Source organism: Girardinichthys multiradiatus, chromosome 7 (assembly GCF_021462225.1).
Source record: "Girardinichthys multiradiatus isolate DD_20200921_A chromosome 7, DD_fGirMul_XY1, whole genome shotgun sequence".
NCBI classification, from domain to species: domain Eukaryota; kingdom Metazoa; phylum Chordata; class Actinopteri; order Cyprinodontiformes; family Goodeidae; genus Girardinichthys; species Girardinichthys multiradiatus.
Window position 1 is genome coordinate 4,609,235 of NC_061800.1, and position 17,787 is coordinate 4,627,021.

Consider the following 17,787-nt stretch of genomic DNA (forward strand, 5'->3'; position numbering starts at 1 on the left):
TAAAGCATCACCACAGCATGATGTTTCCATCACCTTGTTTCCATGGGATGTTGTGGTCAAAGTTATATTAAGCATGTGTTGTCATTGTCAACTAGCATTTTTAATGTTAGACAAAGCCTCTTCCCTTTGTTTGCTGTCCCTTACCTGGCTTGTCATAGAATTGTTAAAGCTTCTCTCAACAATTACATCCTTTTTCGCACTCCGGCCTGTCAACCGATTATCTCACCTGAGCTGTGGATCTCTGCTGCTCTTCCAGATCCTCTTGGCTGCTTCTCTGAATAATGATTTTTTTGCAGTTTAGGTGGAAGATCATGTCTTGGTAAGATTTAGTTGTGCACTACTCTGTTTAGTTTTGGGTAATGGATTGAACAGAGCTATGTGAGATGTTCAACGTTTGTTTATTGTTTTCTAACCTTACTCTGCTTTAAACTCTTCCACAACTTTCCCTCTGACATGTCTGGTGTGTTCCTTGGTCTATATGATGCAGATGTTCTCTGGGATATACTGACACACACAGACACTCTAGCTTTTATTAAGGAATCTTCTGAAGGCAATTGGTGCACTGGATTTTATTTGGGGGTCTCAGAGCAGTGAGGGCTGAATATAAATGAACGCTCCACTTTTCACATTTTAATTTGTAAACACGTTTAATACAATACCAGTCAGTGTGCTGGACTTCGGCTACACACTAAAAGTGTTAAACGCTTATTGCAGATACTGAAGGAGATGATGGAGGAGATTGACTTTGACCGGGATGGGACAGTCACACTGGAGGAATGGATTAGAGGAGGACTCACCACTATCCCTTTACTGGTCTTGCTGGGCATGGACACGGTATATTTTATTGTCATATTTCAATAAAAAGACATAAAACTATTTTAAATTCATAAAAAAAGCTATGTTTTTCCTGTCCATTAGTTCTCTAGCTAAAGGTGAATTCACAGACCTCGTTTTTTTAGACTTTTAGAAAGTTAACCTTAAAAATACAGATAAAAAGAAACCTGTTTAAAACTAGCAACAAAATAAGCATAAGCATTAACACCTAATAACACATTAACATGCATACAACTGAACGAAACTAATAGGAGCAGAAAAGAACACATAAAATGCTTACCAGTTTAAGCAGTGAAAGTCTATGTATGTTCACAGATTAGTTTACAGCCACGTTTCACCTGGGATGTAAAACCTCTAAAATAAGCCAGCTGTTTCATTGATGAAGGCAACTATTCCAGATCTGGGTTCCTCTTAATAACATAGATGATTGATCAATGATGTTTTGCAGCTTCCTGAATTTACAATGTCTGTTCATCTTTACCAAATGATGTGAGATAGTTTTGAGTGTTTTGAAAAACAGCTGAAATAATTCCATGTTCTGCTGTGATCTGGTAGAACGTGCAGGAGGACGGGCAGCATGTTTGGCGTCTGAAACACTTCAACAAACCAGCCTACTGTAACTACTGCCACACCATGCTGCTTGGTGTCCGCAAGCAGGGACTCTGCTGCTCCTGTGAGTCTCCACACTCTCTCCCTCCCACTGTCTGTTTGAATCTCCTCCTGTCTGTTATCTTCTTACTCTCGGTTTTTCTATATCTTCTCCTCCATGTTTCACTTTCTGTGGCCGGTGTACATCTAAGTATTTTCTATTTTGTGCCTAAGTGCATTTGATTCACTGTTGTTTTCAATTAAGTATCCTTGCAACCATCAAAAGCATCAAAAATATTATTATGTATATTTTCATTATTTAATTTCCCAGGCAGTGGCTCTCAGACCTCTGAATGCATGCACTCACTTACTGTCTGAACTGATTTCTAATGTGGTCAGCCTTGAATGAAACTATACCTCCCAGCCATGTTTGAGTTGTGCTTGTGAAGACTGATTCCTGGTTAATGTAACAGTATTTTATAGGCTGTGCCTTGTCCTGTCCTCCTGCAGTATGCAAGTACACAGTGCATGAACGCTGTGTTTCCAAAGACATCTCTGCCTGCATCAGCACCTACGCCAAGTCCCGCAGACACACCGATGTAAGTGCACACACAATTTAACAACATGTTTGTTCTGAGGGACCCGGCTGAGACATAACTTTTGAACAGCTTCCATACAGCTCAGGTTAAGGAGAAAGAACAATTTCAATTTAGCCTATTCTGATTTCTGTTTAGGCACTGCCAAAGATGGTATATGCATATTATGTTCTATGGCATGTACAGACCCATTCAATAAATAAGAATATTATTGAAAAGTTCCTTTATTTCAGTAACTCATATAAAGTGAAACACATTATATAGATTCATTACACACACTGGTTTCAAGCTTTTATTTCAGTTCATTATGATGCTTTTCTGCTTATAGAGTTAATGAAGACATGACATTTAAGTTTAGAATATTACATTAGAACTATTAAATAAACATCTAAAAACCGTATGTTTAATACCTGCTTAAATGTTGTCATTTTTAAAAGGTACTTTTAATCTGACAAAAAAGCCTCATCGGAAAGTGTATTCTAATTTATTAAATGTGACTGTATGTACCGGGCTGACCAACTGCAGGAAAGTAACAGGCAAATAAGGATCTAGAGAAAAGACAAACACAATAAAACTTAACAACACCCAAGGATGTGCTTTAGATACAGTGGAGCATCAATAGGAGTGAGTGGAGGTGGTTTAGGCATTTGATCAGGAGGCATCCAAATGGGAGTAGACCCCAAAGAAGATCCAGAACTCACTGGGGGGACTACACACAGTATATCCTGGCTAAACTGGGGATACCTTGGGATCCTTGGGTGTCGCCAGAGAGAGGGATGACTAGATTTCCCTTCTGGACAGTTTACTCCCCAGACCCAATTTTGGATAACCAGAAGATGGATGAATAAGTCAGGATATAAATACGCTGATGTTTAGATGCACGACTCAGTGTGTGTTATGAGGACAAACATGGAATTAATGGCTAAAGAAAGGTAGACACAGAGCTTGTGAAGCGGGGCTGTGAGAGTGACTAGGTGTGTAACAAGGTCTCGTGGATTAAAATGCAGCACTATTTATCATGAAACTGAAATCTGTCAGCATGGGACTTAGTCTGGTGAAGTATGTAACAACCATTATCATAAGTCATGGATATTGAGTGGAGTGCCTTTGGCTGGACATCCTGGTGTATATATGTTTTAAACTCTTATTTTGAAGTAAGAAAGGAAGTTTTTCTATTGTTGCTAGGTTATACTGACAGTCAACTAGGAAAACTGCTTGTTGAGCTGGCTGACTGCCCTTGCAAAAGCATAGTTGTTTGAATAGCTGGATACTCTGTAGAAAAAGAAATGGTTACAGAGTGACAGACAAGATACAAACGACGTGTAAGCACTGTGAGAATATAGTAATCATTCCCAGTAAAGCTGGCATCTACTTCACAAGATCATAAACTAAAGAGCTATTTCAGTTTTTAATGAGTCTGGACTGCATTTGATCCCCTCTACTTCAAAATCTAAAGTACTTTAACTGATCAAACCTGAACTGGGTAATTCTGCACTTAACAGAGATTCTTTTAAACACAGTTTGAGATTTCTGAAATCTTTATTTTGTGAAAAAATAAAAAGGGAGTTTTTCAAACCTTTTTTGCCATCAGGACCACCTTACACTAAGACAATTTTGAAAAACGTAATAAATTAACTTGTTGAACCTGGACTGAAATATTGTACACTGTTTAAAACTATTTGTGACCTGTGAAACCTTTATTCTTAACCTTGACAAGAAAAAGTCATTTTTTTGTTAATTATTGTTAAAATCTGATTTCGGTTTTGTAAACCCAGTATCGATGTATCACTCTGAGACACCTGCAAGTAATGCTTCATTGGATCCAGTGTTGTTGCTATTAGTTACTGTTGATAGTAATGGCTGAATCTATTTAAGTGGACAATGTCACACGACATGGCTTAATGTTGTAATAATAATTCGGCTGTTAAGTGTTGTCCTGTGAATACCAGTCCTGTAAAGACAATGGAGAAAAGAGTGAGTCAAGCTCTGGCATTACTGAACAACAAAACTCTGCACACACAATGGAATTAATTCACAGAGTTTCTTTAAATGCAAGAATTTATTAACGAAAATAATTCAACTCAAAGTCAAACATTTTTCTATCAACAAAGTCTTGACTATACTAGAACAATTAAACTACCAAGCAACATGAAAGAATAAGGAAGACCAGCTATGTACAATAAAAACAAGTGAATTAAAGATGGTTAAAAAACATGACGAAGAGAGTGATGTGACATTACCATTGAGTATTATTTATGTTGAGAACCAAGGATTATCTTGAGGAATCTGGAAGTGAGGTTAAATTAGTCTTAGAACTAGCTTAGAACAATAATTGGTATACCGTCAAATCACCAGTCATCGTGATATCAGATAAATTATTATTTTATTAAAATAATATTTCAAAGAATGATTTGCTGAATAGAACCCAACCTTCTGGATAACTAATTCTCAGTGGTGTTTCATTGGCTTTCCTTATTTAGTACAATAATATTTAAAGAAATATTATTAAGGAAATATTAATATTTAAATGTATTTTGAATAAGAACCAACAACCTTTGTGGATAAATGATTCTTAATGGTGTTTAATTAGCTATAATATTTAGTAAAATAATATTTAAGGAGTTATTATTTCCTACATTGGAAGCTAACAAACTTTCTGGATGAATAATTCTCAACTGGCCCTCACTTGATGACGAGGAAGCCTACAGAATCATAAGATGGCGGCGAGTCATGTGTTACTCCTGACTTGACTGGCGTTAGCCGTTAGCGGTTTCATCGCTGGCGTCCCAACACTGGCGTCCCAACACTCTTCAAGTTGGTAATGGTACTGTTGTTTCGAAAGGGTTTAAATGCTTAAAGCTGTTAAAAAATGTGTTGACTGCATGACAGCAGGCAAAAATGTTTTTTTAACCACTAGGTAACAAAACAGAATAACCACCCTAATCATTAGGCTGTACATCCTTATCAATAGACCCAGCTTCTTTGCTGTGGCAGTAATATGATTTCATATAATAACAGATAATTATCCCAGTGTTTTACCAAGGTAAATGAGATGCCAATTTGGTTTATTGTAACTCTGTTATATCAACACAGCTCACATGTGAGAAACAAGCCTATAAAGTAATGTGCTTCATTTGTCACTTTAAAAGCTTTTGTTTGTAAAACCCTAAACATCCAAAGTGCACTGTTTAAATACTGAAATCATTTGGGATGGATTAGGTTTATATCACTTGTGATGTGATCTGCCCTTGCTGTTTTCCAGGCTATGCAGCATGTTTGGATGGAGGGGAACTCTCCAACAAAGTGTGATCGCTGTCACAGAAGCATCAAGTGCTACCAGGGCCTGACGGGCCTGCACTGTGTTTGGTGTCAGATTACGGTAAGTGCACGTCCCTGGCAAACACGAACTCAAAATATCTCGCACTTCAACCTGCAGTCACCAGATTCTACTTTAAAAGAGGCGTAATCAGGCATACAGGACTATGAATACTGCCCTCAAATAATGTACTTGTCCTCTTAGATCTCAGTGCTACATTTGATACAGTTGATCACAATATTCTCTTAGAAAGGCTGGAATATGCTGTTGGGATCAGGGGAACAGCACTAGGCTGGTTTAAATCTTATTTGTCAGACAGATTCCAGTTTGTTCATGTAAATGATAAATCATCTTTAAACTCCAGGTTAATTGTAGAGTACCACAGGGTTCAGTACTTGGGCCAATTCTCTTTACTATATATATGCTTCCAATAGGTCAAATTATCAGGCAGCATCGGATAAATTTTCACTGTTACACTGATGATACTCAGCTTTACTTATCCATATATCCTGATGAGCCCAACCAGTTAGATAGGCTACAAGAATGTCTTGAAAACATAAAAACTTGGATGACTTTACATTTTTTGCTTCTAAATTCAGACAAGACAGAAGTTGTTGTCTTTGGACCGGAGTCTTTAAAAAAGAAACTGCTTAGTCAATCACTTAACCTGGATGGCATTAAATTGACCTCCGATAATAAAGTAAAAAATCTTGGTGTTATTTTTGACCAGGACATGTCATTTAAATCCCATATTAAACAGGTTTCTAGGATTTCCTTCTTTCACCTCCGGAACATTGCCAAAATTAGAAATATCCTATCTAGGAGTGACGCTGAAAAACTAGTCCATGCATTTGTTACTTCAAGGCTGGACTATTGTAATTCTTTACTATCAGGTTGTCCACAAAATGCAGTTAAAAGCCTTCAGCTGATTCAGAATGCTGCAGCAAGAGTTCTGATGAAAATTTAAAAGAGAGATCATATTTCCTCTATTTTAGCTTCCCTTCATTGGCTCCCTGTTAAATCTAGAATAGAATTTAAAATTCTCCTCCTCACATATAAAGCCTTTAATGATCTAGCTCCATCATACATCAGAGATCTGATTGTTCCATACGTTCCTAATAGAGCAATTTGTTCTCAGACTGCAGGTTTACTGGTGGTTCCTAGAGTCTCTAGAAGTAGAATGGGAGGCAGATCTTTTAGTCATCGAGCTCCTCTCCTGTGGAACCAGCTCCCAGTTTTAGTCTGTGAGGCAGACACCCTGTCTACTTTTAAGGCTTAAAACTTCTCTTTTTGATAAAGCTTATAGTTAGAGTAGGTTAGGCTATCTTCCTTTTTTTTTTACCTCTGCCTTCCTCCCTCCCTGTTGGATGGAGTAAAGGGGAGTCAGGTTTAGCCTAAACCGGCTCAGTTATGGTTGAGGTGCAAACACACCCTCCATTTCTGCTACCTGTATGACCCCTTCTCTTTTCCAATGGTTATCATCAGTCAGACATAGAGAGGTATCCCCAATCCTTATGGTTTTTAGTATAACAACGGCCATCAGTGGGCTCTAGATGGACAAACTTTATCAGTTTATTATTTTACTTAGTGCCCCTACATGTGGCCCGTTCTGGGGTGGCCGGGCTCTGCTACTCGGTGGTTTGGTGTGGCCTCCCCGGTGGCCCCGCGCCGTTTCCGACCCTTGGTGGGGTGCCTTGAGACGACATTGTTGTAAATAAGTGCTATATAAATAAATAAACTGAAACTATCTCTGTAGTTATGCTGCTATAGGCTGCTGGAGGACATAATAACCACTTTCACCCTCTTCGCTACATTCTCACACTACTCTCCAATTTTGCATTATTTGCTGTTATTTCAGTTTTTAACTTTATGTTCTCTCTCTTTTCTCCTCCTAGAAGCTACACCTGGCCTGACTATGTGCGTCTACCTGTGGGGATTGTCCAAGTTTCTGCTGGCAACAACTTAATGCTCACCTTATACAGATGATCCACTTGGCCCTGTCTTTCAGTGTTTAACCCTTTCTCTCTCCTAGTTATAGCAACTGACTGAACTTCTACTGTGACTAACTCTATCTGCTCTTTTTCAGAGAGAAAACTGGCTCAGAGTTTATCTGTTCTTTCTTTCTAGATGAAACAACTAAAGGAGCTACATCCATTAACATTTACTTTTCCTTACCATAGAACTCCTGGATCAGTGCTTCTGTGTTCTTTTTGTGTCTCTGCTCTGTTCTCTCAAATCCCCAGTCGGTTGTGGCAGATGGCCGTTCACACTGAGCCTGGTTCTGCTGGAGGTTTCTTCCTGTCAAAAGGGAGTTTTTCCTCTCCACTGTCACTACATGCATGCTCAGTATGAGGGATTGCTGCAAAGTCAACGCCAGTGACTGTCCACTGTCTCTACATGCTCATCCAGGAGGAATGAATGCTACAAACCTCTGACTGGATGCAATCTGCTGGGTTTCCTTAGGCAGAAAAAACATTTGGATAAATAACTGAATCTGACTCCAATGTTCAATGGTTAGGATAAATTGGAATGTATGTACCCGACCTTTGGAATGTTCCATGAGACAACATGTGTTGTGAATTGGCGCTATATAAATAAACTGAATTGAATATTTTAAAAAAGCTCAAAGTAAAGTATTGCCTCAGATTCTCATTTGAATTTAGGTCTACACTTTGACTGGGTCATTCTAACATAAGAATATGCTTTGATCTTTTTATAACAAGCATCATAACAGTAAATACCATCACAGATGATTTATATGTACAACAGGAATTGGACATTTTCAGTTTATGTCCTGAGAAAAGACGAAAAGAAAATATATACATTTTAATTACTGTATTTATACATCCAAATCAAGTTAAGATTTCCAAATTTTTGAAGTTAAGAAAACTGTTCCTAGACAGGGTTGTCTTATATCAGGGTTATTGCACTTGTTTTCAACAGAAATGGTCGGGCAATTGAATTTAATTTTGATGAATGTCTACTTATTTGTAGCTAAAGCAAATATATCCAGAGAAACCTCATTATTACTATATTACCAAAATAAAAATCAATCACCAAATCACATGCACTAAAGGAAAAAATCCAACCTAAAAAAAGATGTGCCAAAGTCAGGGGGTTGTTTTACTGCAATCACTCCTCCACAGAGCTGCATTATTTTTATTTGAACTATACCTTCGTGTTTCATAAGTGCTATTGCTTCTTGTTTCCACTAGATGACACTGTTGTCTTTGACGTGTAAAGGTTGAGGCCAAGCAAACCAAACACCTGTTCTTGTTTCAGTATCCTGCTGAGAAACACAAGTGGAGACCACTTTCATCAGTCCTACATGGCCTATAAAACAGCCATGCTGTCATTCGGTGTGACCTAATAAGTGTTAACGCAGAATCACAGATGGACGACGCCTACGGTTCTTATGGTTCTTCTTCTCCTGTCCACCGCAGCTCCATAACAAGTGTGCATCCCATGTGAAGCCCGAGTGTGACGGAGGAGCCCTGAGGGACCACACTCTGCTGCCGTCATACATCTGCCCCGTTGTCCTGGTGAGATTACTGCTCTCAGACTGTTCACCTGTAGTGCAAGCAATGCAAGAGGGGCAAGAACAACTTGAAATGTTGCTGCAGAGCCGATAAAATGGATAGCGCTGTTACAGAGCATTATAACACAGGGTTAATCAGTTCAAAGGCTCATGGTTAAATCTTATCAAATATGAACATTTGTTTATCAAGTACTGATTCTAGTTCATGTTGGTGAAAATAGAAAAATCAAAACTCAGGTTCAGAAGTATAGAAAAAGGGAGAAACAGCAAAGAAGAATGTGCATGTTTCATATTCTCTCCAGCAGGGGCGCTGTATGACAAAAATTGCAATGCTGTTCTGTGGCCACTCCAATAAATTAAATTCTAATACATTTCTTCTCATTTTGTTGTTTACTAAAAAGCATAGAATTAATAAAGACAATGTTTTCCAGGGATCTGAAACAAAGTAAAAACATCACTGAGATGATAGAACATACAAATAGATAAGAATTCACTTCTTAGAAGATATAGAAAACTGTTCATGAAGAGGGTGTGAGGAGTCTGAAAATGTTAAACAGGTCCTGTACAGAGGGTAGAGACACTCCAATGAAGTTTTCAGCTCCCCTTACTATCTTCTTCAGGGCATTCCTGTCTGTCATGTTGCAGCTGGAGTACCAAGCTGAGATGCTGTACATAAACACTCTCAGCCACAGCAGAATGTTGTGAGGATGCTGGTAGAGAGTGAAGTGTGTCTGTTAAGTGAAGTTTTGTTTCTTAAGAAGGTACAGTCTCTCCTAATGTTTTCCTGAAAAGATTTCTTCAAAAATAGGAATTTGTAAAAGCATGCTCGGGACTGAAATCTGGCTTCTTCTGATGTTTCTGGATATTCAATTCAATTCAAAAATACTTTATTAATCCCAAAGGGAAATTAAATGTTGTTGTAGTTCATTATGAAGGTTTCTTCAAAGAGCTTGAATGCAACAATGCAAAAATGCAACAGTTTTAAACTGTTCATTGTACATTTTCCAAATCAGTCTCCCAATGCTTTCCCTAAATGTTTAAAATATATTAGAATAATGTATTAGAATAATGTATTAGAATAATGTATTAGAATAATGTATTAGAATAATGTATTAGAATAATGTATTAGAATGGAAGTGTTTTTGAAAAATACAATGAAATAGAGCTACCATTAGTTTTTGTAGTAATCTATTGGTTACTTTTTCAAATACCTGAAAAATCTACATTAGTAATTATCCATTACAAATAATGTTTGTTTTATAACATTTTTACTTGTTTTTACTACTTTTTACTACTTAAATTTGGATTTATTACAGGACAAACGAAATGTATAAAAATAATTGAACTTTAAAAAAAATATTATATACATAAAGTGCCTGCTCCAGCATGACAGCGATAAATAAAATGAATCTCCAATTATTTATGTTAGAAAAAAAGCTTGAGTATTCAACATGTCAAGTATGAGACTAAACAGGGAATAAACAGATATATGCCTCTTTTCAGATATGAGTGCAACTCCAAAGGAAAGTAATATGATTCCTTAAAATTGTCAGGATCTGCCATTTTGGGTTTTGTGTTTGTTTAGTTTCTCAGTTGGTGTTTCTGTGCTTGTTTACTGTTAGGTTATTTGTTTGTGCTGCATTCTTCTAGTTTATTAGTTTCCCTTTGGCCTAAGACCCCTTTTTTGTAATTATTTACCCAATAGCTTGTTCCCCTTAAGATTAGTTGTTATTTCCCAGCCTAGCTCTTTAGTATAGTTCTTCATGTCCCTGCTTTGTCTAGTGTTCCAACCAGATTTAGCCTTGTGTTTTATGTTTAGGTTTCCTTTCCCTAGAGTTGTCTTTAGTTTAGTTTAGTTTTCCCCTCCTGTCTCTGTGTTCTCTAGCTTCCGTTTCTATAGTAACATATTCCCTCAGTTCCCTGCCTCCTGGTCCACACCTGTTTCCTGTTTCCTCTGATTACCTGCCTCCCTGTCTCATTGGTCCATACTCCACTTCCCTCAGCTTATAAGCTCTCTAGTTTTCATTGTTCCCCGCTGGTTCCTTACGTTATCAACCCTTGCTATCTTCCCGAGTTTCTCCTTGTGATTTGTTTTCTGTTTTGCCTCCTGAGCTTGTGCTTTTGGATAACCTGGCTGTAATCTGCCTGCCTGCCTTCTGTAAGTCCACCTTCAGTTTCTTTATTAAACTTCATCTACTCACCATGCGGCCTCCTCGCCATGTTCTGCATCCTGGTCCTACATCCAAACCCACAACACTGCCAAAAATATAATAATGTAAATGGTAACAGTGTGGTCTTCAAAACTTTTTATTTAAAATAAAAATTCAGAGCAAAATAAACTACATTTTCAGTGCACTTTTTTCTACAGGGCTGAACTTAACAGAGTGAACATCTACAAAGTGAACTTCTCCGCAGGTAGAGAGACCTGCAGCCAGCAACATCTGAACAGCATTAAACAGACGACTCAGCCATCTGTCGTTATCATTCAGAACCTTCCTCAAACAGCTCGCTATGAAACTTCTGAACACCTGCCTTTGATTTCATGCTCATTGTTGATTATATATTTGGGCCACGTCCTGTCAAACCTCCTCTTTCCTCTCCAAATTGAACAATGACAAATGTATTATATGCATATTAACTATCCTATCAGTGGGAATGTCATGCATTAAATCAAGATTCAGACTCCTGCTGACCCATTTACTATTTCTGCCTGAAAGCTTTGTCAACCACAGTCCAGTTCAAGTCCATTAATTATTTTTTCCAAAGGATCGTCATTATGCAGCAAAGCGCGGGGAGGGTGATTCCCCTCCCAGCAACAGCCCTGATGATCCCAATCAGACCTTTAAATTTTCTCCTGGAGATGGGCAAGCACTGCAGGTACTTATCTTTACACTTGCATGCAGTGGTTGGTTGAAGTGAAGGCAAATTGTGGGTTAAATAGCAGAGTATGTGTTTCCTGTTTGCAGATCACCCCTCTCCCAGGAACTCACCCCCTACTGGTCCTGGTCAACCCTAAGAGTGGAGGGAGACAGGGGGAGCGGTAAGTTTGAGTTCATCACCTGCAGGCCTGCTGCCATGCTCTCCCAGGTTGCGTTTTACTTGTCAAGGTGCCTTAGATGAAACGTATCAAACAGACTTTATGAGAGCCTTTGACTGTGGAACAAAGTATTTTACTTATCATATATGATACATGCAAGATGCTGTGGACAATTTGCATAATCTGAACAACAGAGATAAAAGTAAAAGCCTTTTTCTCTTTCTTGTCCTCAGACATTTAAACACATGTACACAAGGGTTCACTTAATGATGAGTTTCTGCACATTTGTAAAAACAACGATAAGAAACCTTCAAGTGAAAATGATCATTTAAACATTCTATTGAATACTATAAAAATGTCAGATGTCAGACTAACCCTAACCCTTAACCAAATACACCATTTGTAGTTTAGTGACTATTTTACTTTGATGGAGATCTTGTAATTTTAAACTATGTAAACACATTTAAATAGTATTTCATCTGAAAACATGACTGTTAGGTTAATTTGTCTCTCTCAATTGCCCTTAGGTGTGAATGGGTGTGTACATGGTTGTTTGTCCTGTGTGTCTCTGTGTTGCCCTGCAATGGACTGGCGACCTGTCCAGGGTGTACTCCACCTCTCGCCAAAGATACCAGCTCCCCTGTGACCCTGTATGGAAGAAGTGGGTATAGAAAATGGATGGATGGATGGGTGGATGGATGGATAGTATTTCATTTAAATTGCAATTTATTTATCTATTTAATTTAGATTTTTTAAAACAGGAAAGATAAAAAAAATCGGGCCTGACTCTTTACAGATACTTGTCAGGGGTGTGGTTCTTGGAGTTGAACCCAAACGCACACAGGCAGGCAGGAGCAGCACGGAGAGTTGAAAAAGAGATTTAATAAAAATGAAAGCCAAAACAAATTTACAACATGACTTGAGAAGTGGCAGAACAGCATGGCAGGAAACCGGCATGGTCCGGGACTGACTAGATGTGAGCAAAACAGTCATTGACAGGCTTGCCATGGCAAACAATATTCTCCATCAAGGAGTAGACAGAACAGAAGAGTGTAAATGGAGTGTGACACAGGTGAAAGCAGTGAGGCTGATGAAGCAGGTGGACTGAATGAACCTAATTAAGGCGGCCGTGGCTGAAAATGGAAACAAAACATCATGAGAACTAGACAGAGCTAAAATGCACCATAAACAGAATGAATAAAAAGGTACACCAAACAGGAATGAACTAAAGCACCACATGGAAAATAATTAAATATGAGCATGATCCAAAACAAAACTCAAATATCTACAGATCATGACAGATACTGTTTTTAAGCAGGTTGCTGCTCTGCAGAACATGAAAACACAAACATATCGCCATCTTTACGTCAGCTAACACAGGACAGAACAGTCACGCAGATATACTCAGATATACTTGAGAGAAGCGGCATTAGGAGGAGGTCACATATAAGTAGCTGCAGTGATATCTATTCATCAGATAGCGAGCAGGGGACTTGTTTAAAGAGTCTAATGTTGGAATAGTCCTTATGTGCTGTGGGATCTCATTCCAGGCTTTAGTGAGGACATAGACAAGCCACTCGTGTAAATGCTAGAAATCTGTGTTACATTTGTTGTTATTTGTGTTTGACTCAGACACAGAAAGTTTATACAAGTGGCAGCTTCATTTCCATTTTGTTTACATTGACAGGACACAGTCTGTTATGTGTTTTTGTACAAGTGAGATTAGATTTACTGTATATAACTTTGGAACTTGGTAAGGACAGAAACATTTTGTTTTTCATGATATGTAACACTCCATGGGTGATTTTGCTATTTCTTGTAAGTACCAATAATTGGATGCAGGGTGATGAATCAAATATTATACATTACAAACATATTATTTATGTCCAAATTAGACAACACAGGGCAAATCTAAAAAAATAAATAAACCAAAGTCTTGTGTACAGGTCCTTCTCAAAATATTAGCATATTGTTATAAAGTTCATTATTTTCCATAATGTCATGATGAAAATTTAACATTCATATATTTTAGATTCATTGCACACTAACTGAAATATTTCAGGTCTTTTATTGTCTTAATACGGATGATTTTGGCATACAGTTCATGAAAACCCAAAATTCCTATCTCACAAAATTAGCATATTTCATCCGACCAATAAAATAAAAGTGTTTTTAATACAAAAAACGTCAACCTTCAAATAATCATGTACAGTTATGCACTCAATACTTGGTCGGGAGTCCTTTGGCAGAAATGACTGCTTCAATGCGGCGTGGCATGGAGGCAATCAGCCTGTGGCACTGCTGAGGACTTATGGAGGCCCTGGATGCTTCGATATCGGCCTTTAGCTCATCCAGAGTGTTGGGTCTTGAGTCTCTCAATGTTCTCTTCACAATATCCCACAGATTCTCTATGGTCAGTAAACCATTTACCAGTGGTTTTGGCACTGTGAGCAGGTGCCAGGTCGTGCTGAAAAATGAAATCTTCATCTCCATAAAGCTTTTCAGCAGATGGAAGCATGAAGTGCTCCAAAATCTCCTGATAGCTAGCTGCATTGACCCTGCCCTTGATAAAACACAGTGGACCAACACCAGCAGCTGACACGGCACCCCAGACCATCACTGACTGTGGGTACTTGACACTGGACTTCTGGCATTTTGGCATTTCCTTCTCCCCAGTCTTCCTCCAGACTCTGGCACCTTGATTTCTGAATAACATGCAGAATTTGCTTTCATCCCAAAAAAGTACTTTGGACCACTGAGCAACAGTCCAGTGCTGCTTCTCTGTAGCCCAGGTCAGGCGCTTCTGCCGCTGTTTCTAGTTCAAAAGTGGCTTGACCTGGGGAATGCGGCACCTGTAGCCCATTTCCTGCACACGCCTGTACATGGTGGCTCTGGATGTTTCTACTCCAGACTCAGTCCACTGCTTCCGCAGGTCCCCCAAGGTCTGGAATCGGCCCTTCTCCACAATCTTCCTCAGGGTCCGGTCACCTCTTCTCGTTGTGCAGCGTTTTCTGCCACACTTTTTCCTTCCCACAGACTTCCCACTGAGGTGCCTTGATACAGCACTCTGGGGACAGCCTATTCGTTCATAAATTTCTTTCTGTGTCTTACCCTCTTGCTTGAGGGTGTCAATAGTGGCCTTCTGGACAGCAGTCAGGTCGGCAGTCTTACCCATGATTGGGGTTTTGAGTGATGAACCAGGCTGGGAGTTTTAAAGGCCTCAGGAATCTTTTGCAGGTGTTTAGAGTTAACTCGTTGATTCAGATGATTAGGTTCATAGCTCGTTTAGAGACCCTTTTAATGATATGCTAATTTTGTGAGATAGGAATTTTGGGTTTTCATGAGCTGTATGCCAAAATCATCCGTATTAAGACAATAAAAGACCTGAAATATTTCAGTTAGTGTGCAATGAATCTAAAATATATGAATGTTAAATTTTCATCATGACATTATGGAAAATCATAACAAGCATCATGCATTCGGACAGAGATATGCCAGCTAATAATGACATTTATTAAGGCAAAAGAAAAAGTGATCAGTTGGTTTGAAAATAGATGCCATTCAAGTTTTGGACAATATTTGTTTGGATTGCGTTGAGGGGGCTTGGCTATAAGAAGGAGCGCAAAGATGGGTATAGCAGTGAACTACAGATATGCTTAGAAGTACTCATTGGGGTACTTATGCATTGAAAAAGTATTTTCAGAGGTGCCAACTAACGCAGGAGAGCACAGCAGAGGATGAGGCTTTCTTTCAGATTAAAAAAACTTAAAAAAAATAGTCATCCACTGTCAGCGAACTTCATGTTAGACCTTCCAGCTACTATTAACCTCTCTGTACAGCTTTGTTTTACATGCTAAATTTGTTGTTGCTTGTACCTATAAGGGTATGAAGTCAGAGTATTTTGGTCCATAAGGGTCTTGAACATGGACTACAAGGTCCCATCAATGAATGCGGTGTTAATGAGCACATTTAACAGAGGCTTCCATCCCAGGCATTGTCATAGCTGCTCCTCCCTGCTGAGACTCTGAATGCTGGCATTTGAAGGTGGAACACTTGAAATAATGACCTTCAGTCTTGCATCATTTTCCACATAGCTAACAATCATGACCAATCAAAACCTGCTGATTTCCTTCTATCTGGAGAGTTACCATGGCAACATACTTTTTTGTTACTGCCTGATGAGAAAGCAAATTATTCTACATCAATTGGCAAATAAGAGTAAAAGAAATTTGCTCCCGAAAACAGTTATTCTATTTTTATCTGTAAATTTTTGTGACATTTAAATACGTGCTTGCCCTTTAGAAAAAAATTAATCAGAAAATCTTAAAAATGAAAAACAAAACTTACTATGCAACAAACTGAACCATCTACTATGTGAAGGACACATAAATCTGATGACTTATAGTCTAATGAAACACCATTGCTGATTTTTAGATTGGGAAATAATGTACATCTCACTGATTGGTCAAAGAAAGATCACTGGTGTAAGTGCTGATGAAGTATTTCCTAAAAAATCTTTCTATTTTTTGTTGCTAAAATGTTCCTCAGTGATAGTTTCCAGAAATATCTTCAACTGAACACCTAAAACACTCAAAATAACAAAAATGCTGTTGTTACTTTCCCAAGCCTTTATGTAGCCCTTTTATACGGCCACAGTACACCAAAAAACTGAGAAGAAGGTGTGGAGAACTGTATAGTGAGGTAATAACATCAACGTTAACATAACATCACCTCCTACGTCACAACGTTTAAGGTAGGGGGTGTTTAAGGACCTCTTCATTTGGAGGCTGTTTCTAATGTTGGGATTCCTAAAGTGCTGTTTCAGTATGGATGGAAGGCTTAAACACATAAAGACTTCATTGTGGATTGCAAATATAACCAGGTGCACTGATCAACACTACGTCCATAATTATGACCCTCTAAAGTGTCCTAATCTGTTAAAATCAACACATGATTAAACAGATTAACACACCCCCGTATTCTTCTCATCGGTTAGTTTGCAGTGGGTCACCACTGGTTGACCTTTTTTTGGCATTTCTCTTTATTGCAGAGCTGCAGTGCCTTGCAAAAGTATTTATACACCTTGAACTCTTTCACAACCGCAAGTTTCCTGTGTTTTAAGGGGATTTTGTAACAGGCCAACACAAAGTAGTGCAAAATTGTGACTGGCGAAAAAATTATACATAGGTTTTTGCTTTTTTAACATCGAAAAAAGTGCAATACTCTTGAATAAAATCCAGCTCAACCAATGTTCTTCAGAATGCCCCTAGTTATTACACCAAGTCCATCAGAGTGTAATCTCAGTATAATTCCAGCTGTTTTGTGAAGTCCTCAGAGAACGATAGTTTACAAACAGCTGCAGACCAAAGAACACACGAGACAAGTCAGGCAGAAAGTTGTGAAGGAACTTAAAGCAGACTTTAAATAGAAATGGAAGGAATATGTTACAACTGCAAACCATGAGGCTTCCCTGCTAGAGTTTTCCATAAGCCATTTAGGGGACAAACCCAACATGTAGAATAAGGTGCTCTGCTAAGGTCAGGCAAGGTCAACGTTTAAGGTTTTGGCTTCCTTTAAAACACTGTGGGCCTGATCTTCAAAGATCCTAAACAGTGGGAGATAATTTGCGTGTACTATAAATAAATTGCACTTGCAATAAGTGGGCGTGTTGCGTGCGATTTTCAAAGAGTGCGCGTGCAATGGATAGCAGGTGCAAAACAGGTGCAGACCATGTTATCTAAATGAGAAAACTGCATGTGCTACTGGCTGGAACAAGAGGAAAAGAGCAAACAGATCCTCTGCTGCGTTGCTAGAAATATGCAGGGATTGTTACGCTGCATCATTATAAATGATCCAGTTGCTAATTTCTTCCTTCTGT

The 17,787-nt window shown here is 38.6% G+C and overlaps 1 protein-coding gene across 1 annotated transcript in view; it reads left to right on the forward strand.

The window, feature by feature from the left end:
• The window catches only part of LOC124871248 (diacylglycerol kinase gamma), a 183,215-nt gene that overhangs the window by 72,382 nt on the left and 93,046 nt on the right, over nucleotides 1-17,787 (forward strand). The window contains exons 10-16 of the mRNA XM_047370405.1: nucleotides 715-834; nucleotides 1,390-1,507; nucleotides 1,933-2,021; nucleotides 5,281-5,397; nucleotides 8,778-8,876; nucleotides 11,639-11,749; nucleotides 11,839-11,912. Of these exons, the coding sequence (XP_047226361.1) occupies nucleotides 715-834; nucleotides 1,390-1,507; nucleotides 1,933-2,021; nucleotides 5,281-5,397; nucleotides 8,778-8,876; nucleotides 11,639-11,749; nucleotides 11,839-11,912 (728 nt within the window). The remainder of the gene's footprint in view (nucleotides 1-714; nucleotides 835-1,389; nucleotides 1,508-1,932; nucleotides 2,022-5,280; nucleotides 5,398-8,777; nucleotides 8,877-11,638; nucleotides 11,750-11,838; nucleotides 11,913-17,787) is intronic.